Genomic DNA, 18,747 nt, shown 5'->3' with positions numbered 1-18,747 from the left:
TCTCTCCGCGGACATTCCTGTGCTGATCTTGTGCGTGGCCACCCTGTCCCTCCGAGGAAGGGAGTTTCCAGATGAAAAACGGTTTAAGCACCAATGGGATCCCTGCCAGCAGTTACTTATTCATTTATTTTAATTTTTTCCCAATTTATTGATTTTAGAGAGAGGAATGGAGAGAAACATTGACTTATCGTTCCACCTATTTATGCACTCTGATTCTTGTCTGGGCCCTGACCAGGGATCGAACCTGCAACCTTGGTATATCGGTTTGACGCTCTAACTGAGCCACCCGGCCAGGGCTCGGCAGGATTTCATTTAAAAGCAAACACACGCCCTCTAACTCGGCAGCCGGGCCCACCTGCACTGTGGTGGTTCAGCTTTGTGACGAGACCCGGACACGGGTCCTGAGCACTGCCTGGCCCCCGTGCCTCTGGCTAAGACGGGCGTGTGGGCTGACTAGACATGGTGCCCGATGCCAATGATGTGACTCCAGACTGCACTGCGGTGGGTGGGGGTGGGCATGCACACGGGTGCCGTCGAGAACCTACTTGCGTCGGCGTTACTGGCTGTGTTACTGGCTGGGCAGGTTTTCGAGGTCAGGCCGTTCCTCCTGGTACGTTGTCGCTTTGCACGCAGCCTGGCGGTTATTCTGGCCGTGACTGGCCTTGAGAGCTCTGTGCGACTCCGTCCCCGGCTGCAGGGAAGGAAATGGAGATACTGAACAGCTGACTTACCCCCGAGGTGGCTCCGGCCCGCTGCTGCCCACGTATGTCAGGAAGGGGGCTCTAGGGCGGCTCCCAACATTCCCGCTGGTCTGAGAGGGAACCGGCCGGCGAGGCTCAGTGGTTGAGGGTGGACCCATGAACCAGGAAGTCACGGTTCAATTCCCAGTCAGGGCACATGCCTGGGTTCCAGGCTTGATCCCCAGTGGCGGGGTGCAGGGGGCAGCCGATCAATGGTTCTCTCTCATCATTGATGTTTCTGTCTCTCCCCTCTCCCTTCCTCTCTGAAATCTTTGTAACCACCAAAGACCGGCATGGGTGGGCGGGGCCACGCGATTCACGTGCTGGGCTTCTAATATATACAGAGAGAGAGAGAGAGAGAGAGAGAGAGAGAGAGAGAGAGAGCAGTGGAAAAGGACAGAGGCCCCAGGCCAGGACGAAAGGCAACACCCTCTCCCTGCTCCTCCCACACTGACAATGGATGTCTCTCAAACACCTAAGACGTGATCCCTTCCAACACAAAACTCCTCTACCTCAAGCATGTCAAACTCGTTTATTTGGTCCGTGTTAGCCTTTGAGTTTGACATGCTTGCTCTACATGGAAACGGAAACGGAAACGGAAACGCGGGCACTGCCCAGGCCACCTCACTGAGGTGAGAACGGTTGGGCGTGGGATCCAGGCCCAGTGAGCCTAACCCCGGCGATGGGTTCAAGGGTGGCGCTGACGGACACCAGGCCACTGAGACACCCCCCGCCCCCCACCCCCAGGCCTTGTGCTGGAAGTGTGGAGAAGGGAGCAGCTTTCCCAGGCTGCTGGCAGTTCGTGGGGCCCGTCCTTGGAGTGTGGCCTTGGGTTGATCTTGACCTGGGACCCTTTCTTCATCACTTCCTGGCCTGTGGCTTCTCTGGAAGCCTTCCTACCGCATACTTGCTGGTGACCTGGGGCGCGGCAGGGCGGGAGGTGACACGTGAACACTGAGACAGAGGAAGTTGAACACTGAGACAGCCTGAGTGACATGGGCGGAGGCTGTGAACAGACGCTGCTCCCACGGACACACGTGGCCGGTGAGCACATGGCAAGATGCGTAGCATTCGTCACTAGGCAAATGCAGATCTCAGTCCCTCGCCCCCACCGCGGAGGCTGTCATGAGACGGGTCCACGCTGCAGTTGTGGAAAACGAGTTCTCTCCTCCACTGCTGGCAGGATTGTAAGACGGGGTGGCCTCTTTTGGAAGTTTGGCAAAGGATTAAAAGGTTACCATGGGAACCAGTCACTTCACTCCTCGGCATCTGCCCAGAACTGGAAAGATGTCCACACAAAACTCCGTATGTGAATGTTCATAGCACGATCCCCCACGGGAAGACTCCAGGGCCCACCGGCCGGCGAGCCGTGCCAGGAGTGACCTGGCAATGGAAAGGCAGCGCTGCTGTGCGCTGTCAGGAATGAGCCCTGGACACGGACTGAGTTAGATCCCATTGGAGCCCCGGCCAGTTTCGCTCAGTGGTTAGAGCGTCAGCCTGTGGACTGATGGGTCACAGGTTCGATCCCCGGCCCGTTGGGGTGTGTGGGGAAGGCGATCACGTCAGTGTTTCTCTCTTTCTCGCCTCCCTCTCTCTAAAGATTAATGGAAAACATACTCTTAGATGAGGACTTAAAAAAATAAAAAAAGAATCCCATTTTATACCAATAGTCCAAAACTGGCCTGAGAAACAGACACCAGATGAGCGACTGCACCAGAGGAAGGGACCAGAGCGCCAATGCTAACGGGTTCCTTTCTGAGGTGGAATGTTCTGGAGAGTGGCCAAGGCCGCCAAGTTCTGAATGTTCTAAGCCCCCAGCCCCGGACTGCACCCCTTGGAAAGGGCCTACTGAATGGTCTATGCGGGATCACTCCTGTCGGGAGGCGCTCTAAAGGCCTCTTCTCTGGGCAGGCGCTCTGCAGAGCAGGACGACTGCGGGGAATGAGAGATCAGAACGCTGTCTACCACCTGCTTCCGTGTGGTTTGGTCACAACCACCTGCACAGAAAGAAAGGCCACACTGAACCGCTGCTTGTAACCCTTTATTGGGAAGGCGACAAACTGTATCGCCGTTCCTTACGCGTCAGGTGGTGCGTGGGGAAGGAACTCGGATACAAAGCTGCCTGCTGCTGCCTCGCCAGGCTGGCTGTAGTTTTTGTACAACAGAGGTAGGTGGCTAGGACAGTCATCGAAGCCTCGCGGCCGGGAGAAATGCCAGGACACCTTTCTGCCCATTCAGGTTCTGCGGACCTAGGAGAGACTACGTGCGTTATATTTAGGGCAGGGATGGCATCACATGAAAAACTCCCTTCTCAGTTCTCTCCTGTTCTCTCACAAATGTAAAGTGTACACGGAGTCTCTTCTTTCAAATTCAAGTGTGTCCTGGGAAGGGAAAGGTCAGAGCGACAAGGTGGGAAGAGCAGCACAACACCCTTCACACAGTGGTTGTGCCCGGCTGTTCTCACGCCGACCCAGGCTGGCTTTTCCATAAACAGCAGCGAGAGTCAATCCTCCCCCGTCTCAAACACGCAGTCTGATGAAGACAATCTTTAACTTAACATTTAATGGAAACAGGCAATATGCAGACATGGTTCTAATATTGATTTGCGGTTTCCTTGCTTTTATAAATAAACGGGCGACGGTGGGGTGCAGAGGCTATGTCGCCCCAATGCACAGGGCCGTAACTGAGGAGCCGTGTAACTCGGGTGTCCTGGAGTCTACAAAGCGTCAATGGAAGCCAGTTTGGCCTGTTTCTACCTTCAAACTTTCATTCATGGTGTAAAACGATCAAATGGGCGTGTGCCTGAGCGCCAGGCCCACAGGTTTAAGGGCGGCTTGGGAGCCAGAACTAAGAATCCATTCTCCAGGTTAAGGATCCATTTGACAGTTCAAAATATGCTCTTCCTGCTGCCCCGGCCGGTGTAGCCCCGTCGGTCGGAACATCATTCCATGCACTGAAGGGTGGCGGCTTCCATTCCTGATCAGGGCACATATCAGGTTGTGGGTTCCACCCCGGGTCTGGAAGGCAACCGATCAATGTCTCCCTCTCTCTCACATCGATGTTTCTCTCTCTCCCTTCCTCTCTCTAAAATCAATTTTAAAAAGTGTTTTTCCTCCTAAAAATGTGACACAAAAATAATTTACACCAACTGCTCTTTATTATCGAGTTTCAAAACCTTTCACAAGATGATAAAAAACAAGAAAAAGAAGAAAAAACCCAACAACGTGACCACCAGCGCGGATGTCATTCCCACTGTTCCGTCAGCTCCAAGCCCTGTGCGCAAAGCCCACTCCCATGCACCTAAGCGAGACGCAGGCTCGGAAACTCTTTATTCTGGTTGTAGCAGCTTATGACGCAGGTGCAGCCAAACACAAGCTCCAGGACACACTGGACACAGACTTACAACGTGGGCTTCGAGTTGCAAACATGGAACAAAAATCTACACGGAACTGATAGAAACCGCGCACAGACCGGGCGGGCCTGGGAACGCGTGTCAGTCCTGCCTCCTCGAGTGCTCTCCTCTGTACAGACCAGTCAGACGAAGATGCAGAGCTCTGGTTAGTTAAATTATACACTCTGTAGATACTATACCGACTTTAAAGTTACACATAGACCAGGAAATATCCATCAGTTCATTCGGATCGACAGACCCTCTGGCTGGGCCGCTGGAGGAAACCCGCCTGCGCCGCGCGGCTCACTGGTGGGCGCACTGCACGCCGGGGCCGTGGTGGCTGCTGCTCTCCTCGTCGGAGCTGTCGTTGTAGGCCTCGCGCCTCTGCCCGCCTCCCGAGCCCCGGGTGCTGTCGAATTCCTGAAGCTCCACCTCCTCTGTGTCCCCGATGATGTTCGGGACTTCCGGTCGGGATGGCAGAAGGTCTTCTAGTTCCTTCGTTAAAACAAACACAAAGAAGGTCGCTGTCAACGTCTCCAGGAACCCCTGCCCACACACAGCCCGGGGGCGGGCTCCTCTCAAGTGAGCAGCGCTGCCCTGGAGAGTGAAGCCGAGACCGCAGGCCACACCTGCAGACATCTCTTCTGTGTGACCTCTACTGCTTAGAAAACAAGCCACCACTTGCCCACTCGGAAACATGGGACACGCAGACACGCCTTCCTGCACGAAGAACCAGCCGGCTGGGCTGGGGGTGCCTCCTTCAGGCGAGGGAGCCCCCCGACTCTCCTCCCCCCAGCACACCACGCTCCGTGGGCTCTACTTTACCACCAGCCCCGGCCCCTGGACACTGACCCCAACAATCCTCATTTCAGTAGCAGCCAGGAGAGCCACCGAGCAAATACTTAAAAAGCACATTTATGTGCTGACCTCCTCTTGGCACCACAAACAATGGAAGGTGACAAAGAACTTTAGCTGGCACCGGCCGGAAGGCAGCGCCCGCTACGGACGCCGGGGGCACTTACGGAGAGCTTGTCGGGGCTGACCCAGTTGTTCTCAGGGAACTGCACGTCGAACTTGATGTACAGGTCGCCTTTCTCGAAGGGGTTCCGATACTGCGGCATTCCTTCCCCTCGAACCACCCGGACGCACCCTAGTATTTGAGTAAGTCGTGGGGAAAGTATGAGGAACTTTACCCAAGAAGAGCACTCAGTAATGTTCTTTTTAAGAGCCACCTACTACTCGAAAAGCGCATGTTCCGAAAGAGCACAGGAAGCCCGCTCAGGGCAGGACACTCACCCGGCTCGATGACTTTGCCGGGCGGGTACTTCACCACGATCTGACGGGCATCGAGGTGCTTGAATGTGAACTGGAAGCCGCAGAGGGCCTCCACGAGGCCTATCTTGTACGTCATGTGCAGGTCGTTGCCGTCCCGCTGGAACACCTGGGGGAAAGCAGCAGACACATCTCCTCAAGACGGAGCCACACGGCCAGTCGGTGCCTAGAACCGACTTCACAACTTCCATTTTACCATCCAGTGCAAAGCCCCGTGTCCACACCCTAAACTTATGTAAGAAAACCTAGCCGTTCTCAAGTAATCTGCCAGAAACTTCCACCAGGCAAGCCCTGGAATTGGGAGGCAATGGCTCAAACCTAAGTCACAGCTGAGGCCACAGAAACAAACAGGCGTGCCCTGCAGGCCCACTTCCTGGCCCGGCTCCGAGCTAAGGGCGCAGAGGGCCAGCGGGATTCTGGGAGCAGGTTCGCCCCCGGAGTGCTCCCCAGACAGGATCCCAACAAGGGCAAGGGAGGGCCAAGTTCAACATCAACAGTTCCACCAGCAATGCTCAGCCAATGAAGGCGCTAACGCCACGCGTCACGTCGCACAGGTACGAACACGTTTCCTCTCCCCTACACCCCACACCTGTCTAGAGGAATGCAAATCAACAATAAACCCGTGGACTCGCCACGAGGGCCCAGGTCACTCCATCAACATCCAGAAGGTCTCCGCGCTTCCACGGCAGGAAAACACGTCCCCCTGCACACGCCTGCCTCACAGCTTTCACAAACATCCAGACGCTTCGCTTCTGAAGTTTAATAAAACGAACTGCAGGAATGGTCACCTAGATGTTTTTCAATGCTAGTCTCTCCTCCAAAGAATGCTGGGCAGTTCCGAGCAGAGAGGAAATGAAAGACAGCCCCTGTCCCAAACCCTCCCCCAAATGCCCACGAAAGAAAGCCGACCTCACACATCCTCCTGACCAGTGGGGCCCGGGGCCCGCAGCCGCAGCCGCAGCCGCAGCCGCAGCCGCAGCAGGGAACGGACCATTTTGAACCACATATCCTTCAGTTAAGGCTACATCGGCGCGCTCTCCCTCCTTCTCCCCCGTCCCCTGCCCCCCAAGACTTAGAGCCAGTGGGCAGCAGCACATTCTAGGCTCACTCACCCCCTGACCCTGCTTTCAAGGCCCCCTTTTCTCTGCCTTCCCAGCGAGCCGGAGCAGCCACCTGGGCTCACTTCTTCAAAAAGCAGCTCTGCTGGAAGGAGGGACAAGACGCGGGCGCTGCTCTTGGGCATCTTGGACAGGAGGGCTCACCTTGATGTGGTTCCAATAAAAAATGGTCTGAGTTTTTTGGCTTTTCTGGGGTGGTGGGGGGGGGGGGTTAGGCTAGCCATTTTGATGCTAAAATTCAGAGGACACACAAGCAAGAACAATTGGGAAATTTTTGAAAAACAGGATTGATGAAGAGAAACTACCAAGAACGAGGCAGCAAACAACTTAAAAGTGACAATCACGTCTGAAAAACCAACACAGGAGGGACTAGCCTCACCAGGTCCTACAGTCCTTTGTGCAAACGCACCTGGCAGCCAGATACCAGCACACGCATGTGCACACATGCGCGCACACACACGATACACAGCATCCCAGCAGCGAGTGCTTCCCTCAGGAGATTTACATGCTGCTTCAGATACAGCCCCACCCTGGCCTCATGGCCTCACCATTACTTCAGCACAAGAGTTGGGAGTGAAAAACACAAAAACAAAATAAGTACAAGATTTTTCATGAACGAGTTCAAACTAGTCAAGTTTTCTTCAAACGGTTCAGAATGTTTTCAGTGGTAGAAATTAAACAATTGCCCAGTGCGGCTGGCGTGGCTCCGGGGTTGAGCGTCGACCTATGACCCAGGAGATCAAGGTTCGATTCCTGGTCAGGGCACAGGCCTGGGCTGTGGGCTCGATCCCCAGTAGGGGGCATGCAGGAGGCAGCCCATCCGTGATTCTCTCTCATCGTTGATGTTTCTATCTCCCTATCCCCCTCTCCATTCCTCTCTGAAAAAAAAAAAAAAAAAATTAAAAAACAATTGCCCAAATCTCATCTTGGGGTCAGATTTCCTGGCCCCACCCTGCCCTCTCCCGAGGTGAGCCCCCTTGCTGGCCTTTGCCATCTCCGGTTAGACCACCAGTGGGACCGCCGCCTGCTGGAAAGCCATGCACTCCCCGGCGGCCCACGAGCCACAGTGATATCACTTCAGACACCTCCCCGCGGCCCCAACAGAAAGGCAGCCTATGCATCCCTCCCTGGGCCCGATGACCGCCCTGAGGGAGGACCGGCTTTGTATGCAGTTGAGCCAAGCCCAGGGAGGCCAACGCCGCTACACGGGAGTCAGAACTGAAGTCCACTGACCTCCATGTTTAAATCCCCACTGAATCATACAGCCACAGTACAGGCTGAACTTAGGGGGACAAGTCCGACATGCCAGAACACCAACCACCATTCCTACCCCCTCCGACTTCCTCACCACCCTCCTGCCCTGCGTGCAGGCACCACGCGGTAACTGCCCCCACTCCCTGTGAGGTGTCCCGGGAGCACCACACACAGCTGTGCCATCTTACAACCCGGCCTGCTCTGTGCCCAAGCGGACTCTAACCATCTCCACTCCTTGGCCACCTTTCTATCTTTGTGCCTTTAATGCCTTGTATGGCGCTGTGCATGGAAGGCACGGCTGAACACAGTGCTAATTAACAGAGAAGCTCATAAGAGCTACAAATATTCCAGGCTATGAGACCCCAAGGCCTTCTAGAAATTACTATTTTCCAGCAATCTAAGAGATCCTCGATTTTTGTGAGCTTGGCAATATCCACAAAGAGCCAAGATGTATAGAGCAATCTATAGCTTCGCTGAGGCTAGAAGCTTGACTGATACCCCTGAGAAAGGCTGGGGCAGCAACTCACCCAGCGAGGGAATGGAACCCAGTCACATTCCCAGAATCTGCATCGCAAGGCAGCTTCACCCTCTACTGGGTTCTTGAAGTGATTTAAAACCTTCATTGGTAGAAATCACCATCAAAAGGGAGAAAATTTTCGTGTAAACTAAGAAGGGGGATGACCTGTGAAGACTTTCGTTGGAACCTGAGTCAACGGGACCAAGGACAAAGCCAGACCCGTCAAATGCGTCCATAGCCAAGCATTTGGGGCCCGGCCATTGTGGCTCAGTGGTCGAGCACCAACCTATGAGCAGTTCGATTCCCGGTCAGGACACATGCCCGGGTTTCGCACTCGATCCCCAGTGTGGGGCGTGCAGTAGGCAGCTGATCAATGATTCTCTCTCGTCACTGATGTTTCTACCCTTCTTGCCCTCTCCCTCTCTAAAATCAATTAAAAAACTTTTTTTTTTTTTTAAGAATCTGGGTGATTACTGAAGGCTGTTTCACAAACAGCCTGATCTATTCTCCTTGCATAAAGGTCTGCAGCGCACTGCACAGCTCCTCAAACACAAGCGCAACGGCACAACCCAAGGACCACACTAGGTCCCATCGCTGGACCAGTTAATTCTGCCTTGTACATAACATGCAATACACTTTGATCAGAAATTTAAAATAAAAAAATGTTCAACTGCAGAACCTTTCCTTTCCAGAGAATCTCGCCTGGGCACCCAGTGTGTAAAACAAGTCAACAGAGCAGCACTGAGGACTGAAGCCCTGTCCGCCGCCCCCTCCACCCCCCGGGGGCTGTACAGGGAAAGGGAGATGCCTCCGCCTTCTGTCCGGCCCTCGTCTTCAGACAAGGAGGCCGGGGACAGAGACCACGAGACGACGAGCTACAGTGCTAGTCAACGCCACGGCGGGGCCCCACCGGGTAACCAGGCCAGCCCCACACGTCAGCCGGACCACTGGGCACTTCCCCGTGCACAGCGCTGCTCCGGGAAGCGCAGGCACACCTGACCCACCCCTCACACGCACCCCCCACCCCGAATAAAGCCAACACCAAGGACCTCACCTCATGTTCCTTCTCTTGCAGCAAGAGAACGATGTCTCCCGGCTCCACTCCGGGCGCCTGGTCTGCCTCCCCCGCGAACGTGATCCTCTGGCCGTGCTTCATGCCCTTGTCCACGTGGACTTCGAGGATCTTGACTTCTTTAATCACCTTCTTCCCCTCGCACTTTTTACAGCGGTCCTTCTCGTTAATGACCTCTCCTGGGAAGAGAGGCCAGGCAAGCTTCCAGTGAGATTACTCGGCTGCCCTCTTAGGTCAGGTAGGTCTTGCTAAGGCCTTTATTCATTAAATACATTTTCTGAACTCCTTTAATGGCCACCGAACATTTTGATTAGAGAATCATTCTTAATATCAAAAACTCACACCTTACTGCCGGTTCCCTGAGGGCCAACCTACCCAGGCCTCCTCTATTTCTGAGCACAATGTGTCTTAAACCCTTCCTGGTCCTGACTCTCTTCCTGGAGTGAAAACAAAGCCGAGCGCCCGGAAACAAAAGGGGTGTCAGGTGTCCTAGCTGGTTTGGCTCTGGATAGAGTGACTATGGACTAATGGGTCCCCGGTTCGATTTCAGTCAAGGCACATGCCCAGGTTGCGGGCTCCATCCCCACTAGGGGGCGTGCAAGAGGTAGCCAATCCATGATTCTCATCATGGATGCTTCCCTCCTCCTCTCCTTTCCTCTCTGAAATAAACGATATAAAAACAAAAACAAAAAACAAAAACAAGGGGTGTCGGGTGCTGGGCTCTACAAACGCTTCTTCATTTTTGTGTTCAGCCTTAGTTTCATGTGTTTAACCCAAATAAAACTGTAACTATCGCTGAAACCGGTTTGGCTCAGTGGATAGAGCAGTCGGCCTGCGGACTGAAAGGTCCCGGGTTCAATTCCAGTCAAGGGCATGTACCTTGGTTGAGGGCACATCCCCAGTGGGGAGTGTGCAGGAGGCAGCTGATCGATGTTTCTCTCTCATCGATGTTTCTGGCTCTCTATTTCTCTCCCTTCCTCTCTATAAAAAATCAGTAAAGTATATTTAAAAAATGTAACTATCCTCATGGCTCATTATTACTGTGCAGTTGGCAGTGAGTTTCATTTCCTTCGCAGACGAAAAGCTGCACAGGCGCCCTGCTATGGGTCTCCCTTTACGTAGTTCACGATCAAGGACAACTGCTGAAACATTAGTGGCATGAGTCCCTCCACACCACGCTCAGAACACGCAGCTTCTTTTCTTCCCTACGCACTCTTCGGAAACATCTGATTAGTGTCTAATAAATAAAATGGAAGCTGTACATAGATTGTGAAAGAAGTGTCGATTTCTAATGGCTGGTTGGTACCCTGTAATGCTTAGAGGACATGTGTCATCAATAACTTCTGAGTCTGTTTCTAGAACATGTTGCAAAGCATTTTCTGCAAAATATCAGTGCCTCCAAGTGGCAATGGCCCCCGGGCAGGTCTGCCAACTCTGGCTTCTCACAGCCACAGTGAAAGGGAAACGCCCCCAGCCCTCTCGCGGGGAAGGTAACAGGCAGCTTCCCCAAGTGACCTTGTCCCTCCCAGAAGCATTGGGAAAAGGATGCTCTAGACCCGTGCTCTCCGCTACGACAGCCACCACCAGCCACGGCTCTACGTTTAAACTAAGGACGCAGTCCCTCCGTCACATTCAAGAACTCAGGAGCCACAGGAAGCTGGTGGTTACTGTTCTGGACGTTGCAGACACAGAACATTCGGTCATCACAGAAAAGTCCTTTTGGGCCAGCACGGGCCCAAGGCCACAGGCCCGACTGCCAGGCCTGTCTACCCGGGAGGCAGCAGGCCGGCGGTTTCCATGTTGTCTCACAGGAAGCCGTCTCTTCTCAGAAGGGTAACTGACCATTGGCTGCTTCCCCTCCATCAAACATCACCTTACAATTCTGAAGGACAAATCTGTCCACTCTCCTGCTATTAGAAAAGAGAAACATTTCCCTGGACAGAATACACATTTATGGTTCATCTGGGTTAACTGGGCCTAGGCCTGATGGAGTAAATCTTTTCATATTTTCCTTCCAGAACTCTCTGGCTTTTCTTTATTTAACAGGAAGATACAACCACGCCGAGAAAGGAAAACTGCGCCTCCCCACTTCTGCGCACCCACCCCCCAGCCTGGAGGCCGGAGCCCAGCACGCACCTTCTCCGTTGCAGTCGGAGCACACGGACTGCATCTGCTGCACCATCCCCGGGGCCAGCTGCCGGATCATGATGCGGACGCCGCGACCCCGGCAGGCGCTGCACTTCTGAACAGCCCCTGACTTTCCACCTTGGCTAAAGCAAGCAAAGGCATCCGTTAGCTTTTGCCCACCGACCAAGACTAGCAAGACTGTGCGTTTCACCTTCATCTTCAACCCTCAGCAACTATTAAACTGACTCGCGGAGGGCCCAGGAGATGTTCTGTTGAGTAGTGAGTTTTAAACCAAGAACAACTTTTCTCTGGCAGACACTCAGGGTGCCACTGAGAAAGCAGATGAGATTGACGTCATAAGCCAGGACACACTTACCCATTGCACGCACTGCAGAGCACGTTCTTGCTAAGCTGTAGTTTGGTGGTCTTGCCATTATACAGATCTTCTAAAGACACTCTGGGGAGAAAAGAATTGGGTTCAATCAAATTTTGCCCAGTTCTCTTAAATACAGACGTAAATGACAGCTGAAACAGCAAATTTCACTATAACCGTCTCAAACAAAGAATTTAAAACACCTTTCATGAAGCCACCGACTGAGGTTTTGTTTTGTGGCCTGAAGTATCAGAAAGATTTTACGGTCCCAGACAGTACAGATGCGCCCAAAGCCAGCACCAGGGTCAGGCCAGCGTGTGCTGTTGCGTTTTCTGATAAAGCTGGTAAGTGCAAACTCAAGTGCACAACCTTCCTCTGGCCTCAGGCAGGAACCCCCTTTCCAGGACAGAACGGGCACAGCGAGGCTAAGTCAGTCCTCCCTCCACTACAAGGCTCTCACCCTCCAAGGACGATTCAGAAAGGCTACAAAGTCCTATTATAACTGGTGGTGGCACTCGGAGTGCATGTCTCAAAAAAGAAAGGGAAAAAAGTGGCCTTATCTACAGTGTGACAGAGAGGAGAGGAACAGGTTTTTAACAGAGAGCCGACCAGTCTTAATAAAGCTCTAAAGAACCCAGCGAATTTTAAGCAAAACTGCATCAACTTTTACCAAATTTTCAGAGCTCTAAGACCCAAAAAGGGTGGAGTTAAAAAGTCTATTAAAAATATATGACGTAGCCCTAGCTGGTTTGGTTTAGCGGATAGAGCGTCAGCCTGCAGACTAAAGTGGCCTGGGTTTGATTCCGGTCAAGGGCATATGCCTGGGTTGCCAGCTCGATCCCCAGCGGGGGGCGTGCAGGAGGCAGCCAATCCATGATTCTCTCTCATCATTGATGTTTCTATCTCTCTCTCCCTCTCCCTTCCTCTCTGACATCAATAAAAATATATTTAAAAATATGACTTATAAAACCCAAAGTGCCTTTACTCATACAGCACAGATGAATTACAGGACCATTCTTTTCCAAAGTAACCTCCAGGGACCTACGTATATGGAATCTCACACTGTTCTTCGTGAGTGCAGTTTGGTCTTACCCTCCCAACCGTGTGGTACATCTCCTTTGGTGAGTACAGATTTACTTTAAAATAGAGGAGCAAAAAAATAGTTGGAAGTATTCCACAAAGAACAGTCTTCTGCGGTATTCAAACTTTCTCAACCTTGTTATCTGAAGCTGAGACTGTCCATGTTCCAGGCAGCACGAGAATAAAACACTTACGGACGAACATTCCCCGCACCGGAGTCATGCCACTTCCAGCGTCACCGCGGACCAAAGGCCCTGGTTGTACCTGCCTTTTACTTTTCATACGAACCTTTAACCAAATCACGGACAGAAAACAAACAGGATGGCTTCTCCCTGGCACTTCACATCACAGCACCAAGACCACACCAAGAGGCCAGAAAAGTCCTCATTCCAACAAACGTGGCCAAGAAAGGAAAAACGTGGGCAATGGTCTGCGAAGCTGGAACCCTTCGCCAGTGGGACTAAACCGGCAGTTTCTACCAGGAAACTGGGCTGTATTTTTCGGCCTCAAAACACAGCTGCCGGCCTGGGAATCTCTGCCAAGGAGCGAGCTGCACGCAGATCCTCAGCAGCACCGCTGATCACAGGAGAAACTGGCACCCTCCCAGGGAAAGGGGAGCGACTGATACCACGGCTGGAGCAGTATACAGCCACCCAGGCGAAATGCTGCCATACCAGGGAAGTGTTAAGTGATGCCAGAGGAACACAGCAGGAAACAAACTGCATGCACTGCATACCATGAAACAAAATGTAAAGGAGATATGAAGAACCATGAAATCAAGCACTCTTGATTTTATTTACTTCTTAGACCATTTCTTTCTTTTTCTTTTTTTAATGTTTTTATTGATGTCAGAGAGAAGGGAGAGGGAGAGATAGAAACATCAATGATGAGAGAGAATCATGGATCGGCTGCCTCCTGCACGCCCCACACTGGGGATCGAGCTAGCAACCCGGACATGTGCCCTGACTGGGAATCAAACCCTGACCTCCATGTTCATAGGTCAATGCTCAACCACTGCGCCATACCAGCCAGGCCTTAGACGATTTCTTTGTTAAAGAAAAATATGAAAAACTAACCAACACTGCACCAGTGTTACCCTTGGAATAATATCCAAATGATAACATTTCTAAGGATAAATTCTTTTAATATACAAATTTAAGAATGAGAGTCAAACAATGTAACAGGTTATGCTTTACTTCCTCTAATCTGCTCAAATGAATAGATAATATGAAATATTTTAAATACTGGAAATTCAGTCCCTGGCATTTGCTTGTAAAACCATTGTCAGTTTAAAAAGCTGACAGGACCCAAGGCCTCACAAATTTTACAAAGTAAAAAAGCTAGTTTCAAATTATAGCAGGTTCATGAGCTCACTCACAGTCTAAGATGAAGGTCAGACCCATTCATATGTTGGCAGGTTAATGTCAGGCTCGAAGCCAGCAAGCTCCATGGAAACCAATTTCGGAGTTCTCACTGAGGATCAAGTAATGAGCGACTACAACACGCAAACAAACCAGCCGGGCAGGCACTCAGCTAGTATGTTTTTAATAAAAAGTGACTTGGAAGACTTAAATACTTCAAAGAGGAGAACCTCCATCATTGGAAACGTCAATCGTGTACTCTGCCTGGGGAGCACATGAACAAAACCATCTTCCCACTCAGGGCAAACACCAACCACCCTTCAAGATCTGTAGCAAAACGCAAACACCCAGGTTACCAAATTTAACTTAGTCACCCAGTGAGGACGGTAAGGCTCATGGACAACTGTTTTCTGATGAAAGATAAAACATTTTTTGATGCCGTTTCTCCTCTACTATTACTACCTGAAAGAAAGCACTTAAAAAAAAAAAGAAAAAAAGGGAGAAAGAGATATTCACTTGAGTGGATGCATCATGTCCTCTCCTCTTCTTCTGCCATTTCGACTTCTACTCTGATTGCCCATGAAGCCAAACAGTCCCCCACCGAAAATGTGAGAGAAGATGTCATCCATGCCACCGCCTCCGCCGCTGCCTTCCCGAAGGCCTTGCTCTCCATAGCGGTCGTATAACTCGCGTTTCTCAGGATTTGATAGTACTTCATACGCAAAACTTATTTCTTTGAACTATAGAGGAAAAGGAAAACAATCGGATTTTAAATAGAAGAGTGGAGAAAGGCTACAGGAACCCAGAATCCACTTAATTCTAGAAGGTGCAAGCTGCCTTTGGTTTGATCCTGGTCCTATTTATCACCCACCCCGGCCCAGAATGTTGGTATTCCTGTCACAAAACCAAAATCCTCTGAGCATAAAAACTGGGCTCACGGGCATTGACGGACTTCTCTTACATTCCTTTTACAAGGAGGGCAACTTAAGTTCAGCACTGAAACCTTGGGGGGGGAAAGTCTCAAATTACTTACTTTGTCTCCAGCATTCGGATTCTTATCAGGGTGGTATTCCTTGGCTAATTTTCTGTACGCCTTCAATAAGGGGCAAAAAACAAACAAACAAAAAAGGGAGGGTTAGATACAAAGACCGGTTTAAAGATTTGCAAGTACTAACTTAATAACCACTTTTCCGAGAAGCATCATAAGCTTTCAAAAACAGCTTTATTCCCTGGAACCACTGCCGCTTTCCATCTTAACGCTGTTTACTCACTGATTTAATACAAGAAAGCAGAGCGCAGTTATGCTTGAAAAGAGGTTATACTGAAGAAGTCAGATGCAAACAATGAAACGGTGCCGCAGGAAAAAAAATAACCCACAAGGTTGAAACGCTCCTCGTCTTCACTGCTGCCCAGTGTCTCCGATGGCCAGTAACCGGGTCATGAAGACTCCAGGAAGCAACTGCAGGGCATTGCCACTGGAAACCCAGCCCAGGGGAGCATCCTGCTCAGGATGGGCGGACCCTCTAAGCCTAACACCCGGGCAGCCAGGAGGAGCTCCGGGTCGTGTTTTCTTTTCAGGCGGGGGCTCACCTGGGGTCTGAGCGCAGGGACATGCCGGGTGGAGGGGGCTGAGCTGCCCTGCACCCAGGTCTGCATCCACAGGCCCACGCATTACATAATGGGCCGGCATTTCCGGTAGGGCAACAGGAAGTCCCTCTGCCTCCCCACAGTCCCCGTCCCGCCGCCCGAGGGGCCGATTCGGGTTTTCTCCGCTCGCCGGTGCGGAGCCTGCGGGCCCGTGGAGGTGCCGGGGGGGGGCGGGGGGGGGTGTCATCCGCTGCCTCGGGCGCTGTGCGATCCTGCGCGGTCAGCCTCGCGGCCTGCGCGGCGCGACAACGAGGCCTCGCGTTTATTTTTAGTCGGCGGACACTCAGGTGTTTGGCCGGGACCCACGCCGCCGCCCGAAGCGGGTGCAGCACCGCCCGCTTACCTGCCCGGCCCAGGCGCCCAGACGCAGGCCCCCGCCGCGCGAGTCCACGCGGCCGGGAGGGCGGAGGAGCCGCGGCCCCAGCAAACAGCCCACCCGCCCCGCCGCCCCGGCCGGCGGCCGCGACCCTCCCTCCCGCGGGGTCCGGGACTCCGCCCGACGCGGCGCCGGCGTCCGCGGCGGGGACGTCCCTCCCGGGGCCGGGAGCCTCGGTCCAACCTGTTTTTCCAGGCGGGTGACCCCGGCGCCCGCCGCGGGAGGGAGGAAGGAAGCGCCCGGCGTGCGCGCAGCGGTGGGTCGTGTTTGCTGCAGCTGCGGGCGGGCGGGGCCGGCGGCCAAGGTCAGGCGGGGCCGGAGCGCGCGGCCCGAGGCCCGCAGCCGGCCGGTCTCGCCGCGCCGCTCCCCGGCCTGGGCCCGGCGCCGGCTCGCGGGCCGCCCGGGAGCGCGGCCTGGTCTCCCCGCCGCCGCGCAGGCCCGCGCCCCCTCCCGCCGCCCGCCGCCCCGGTACCTTCTTCAGCTCGTTCTCGCTGGCGCCGGGCGGCACGCCCAGGATGTCGTACAGCTTCGTGTCGACCACGCTCGCCATGGCGGCCGGCCGGGCGGCGCTCGGGCAGGAAGGCGGCGGAGCGGACGGAGCGGCGCAGCGGCGGCGCAGGCCGAGGAGACAGCGAGGGGGAAGCGGGGGCGGGGCTGCACTTTGACCCGGCGCACGGCGCGTCGTGACGTCACCGCGCGCAGCCGTCCCCGGCGCCGGCGGCCGCTGGGGTCGGGGCGGTAACGCAGCGCGCGTGCGCTCGCCTCCCGCCGCGTCCGGGTCGGGGCGGCCGCCGGGGGCGCCCTGCGCGGCGCTCCCCCCGCCGGGGCTCCCTCCTGGGGGCGGTCACGGAGCCGGCCCGGCGGTCGGCATCCAGCCCGGCGCGGGGAGCCTCCCTCCCGATGCCGGCTGCCCTGGGGCCGGCTCCCTCGGGGCTGGCGGTGAAAACAGCCCCTGGGCGTGCGCGTCTCGCGTGTTTCACTTCCGGGCAGATGACACCCAGGAGCACGGCAGTCACGTGTCACCCCCCTATGTCCTAACCTTCAGCTTCTTTCCTAAACACCGTTTCCTAAACACGTGTGCACCTAAGAGGTGCCTGTGGCCCCGGCCGGTTTGCTCAGTGGATAGAGCGGCGGCCTGCGGACTGAAGGGTCCCGGGTTCGATTCCCGGTCGGGGCACAGGCCCGGGTTGCGGGCTCATCCACAGCAGGGGGCGTGCAGGAGGCAGCGGATTTATGATTCTCATCATTGCTGCTCTGAAATCAATTTAAAAAAAAAAAGAGGACTTTGTGAGGCGGCATCACACTTAACGAATTCCTTCATCGCATCCCTCGTCCACACTTAGATCTTCACAATGGTCTCGTGTCCACAAGGCGTGTGGACAAAAGTTTTCCAAAAGCATAAGCCATATTTGTGAACACAAAGAGCACACACAAATAGGATGCCGATCCTCTGGAGCCTGCCCTGGCAGTAAAGACCCAGCACCAGCATCTGAGGACAACCTCTCCTCCTTGTTCCTTAAGACCTGGTGTGGCCGTGGCCCGTGTGGCTCAGTGGGTTGGGCGTTCTCCCCCCGGCTCGGAGAGGTCCCAGATTTGATTCCAGGTCAAGGGCACATGCCCGAGTGCAGGAGGCAGGAGGTGCCTCATCAATGATACTTTCTTATGTTCACACATTGATGTATCTCTTTTCTTCTCCCTCCCTCTCTCAAATCAAGAATAACAATACATTAAACAAAACAACCCCCCCCCCCCCCCACGTTTTAAAGACCTGGTTGTGGAGGGCCTCAAGTACATGCCAAGGAGTTTGCAAATTCATCCCTGCAAACCCCAACTCTCCTTCCACCTAGCTCCTCCCTTTCCCACAAATCTTATGGGAAATGCTGCTCCTTCAGTGCCCTCCTCCTGGGTCCCTCGGCCCGGGGCAGGCTGTCTCCGTGGAGGTCCCATGCGCTTGGCTGGGCCTTTTGGAGACAGGTCTGATGTGGGCTGTCAGTGGGCTTTGGGTGTGAGTCTGAACTCCACGAATAGGCTGTAGGTGTCTTGGGGGTAATTCTGTGCCCCACAAGGCGTGGATCTGAGTGCAGGGGAGGCCTCGATCATTTCCGACTCCTCACTTCCTTTTCACATGTTGAGAGGTTCCCAAGAGGCGGCATTAAGCTGTGGTGGAGTCGGAGGGTGTGGGTTGCGGCCCGGCCCAGCCGTGGATGAACCACGTGGCTGTGAGCAAGTGGCCCTTCCCAGGCTGTTTCCTCCTGTGTCCAATGGCGTTTCACAGTATTTACAGCATGGGCTTATTCTGTGGGTTAAAATAACACAGACAGGGGACCGGGCACAGGAGCTAAAACAAATAACCACGAGC

General features: G+C 53.9%; 1 protein-coding gene across 1 annotated transcript; it reads right to left on the bottom strand.

Moving 5' to 3' along the window:
- Window positions 1-3,878: 3,878 nt before the first annotated feature.
- Window positions 3,879-17,036, bottom strand: DNAJA2 (DnaJ heat shock protein family (Hsp40) member A2). Its single transcript, XM_070398758.1, has 9 exons — window positions 16,861-17,036; window positions 15,399-15,458; window positions 14,882-15,105; window positions 11,928-12,008; window positions 11,561-11,694; window positions 9,407-9,603; window positions 5,428-5,572; window positions 5,154-5,281; window positions 3,879-4,626 (listed from the first exon to the last, which is right to left on the bottom strand). Exons 1-9 carry the CDS (start codon window positions 16,936-16,938, stop codon window positions 4,435-4,437), a joined length of 1,239 nt encoding a protein of 412 aa, XP_070254859.1. The 5' UTR covers window positions 16,939-17,036; the 3' UTR covers window positions 3,879-4,434.
- Window positions 17,037-18,747: the final 1,711 nt, after the last annotated feature.

Source organism: Myotis yumanensis, unplaced genomic scaffold (genome assembly GCF_028538775.1).
Source record: "Myotis yumanensis isolate MYYU_CA2020_CCGP unplaced genomic scaffold, mMyoYum1.0.hap1 SCAF_18, whole genome shotgun sequence".
NCBI classification, from domain to species: Eukaryota; Metazoa; Chordata; class Mammalia; order Chiroptera; family Vespertilionidae; genus Myotis; species Myotis yumanensis.
Note: the sequence above shows the minus strand (reverse complement) of the source record. Positions and strands in the feature narration are given on the sequence as shown.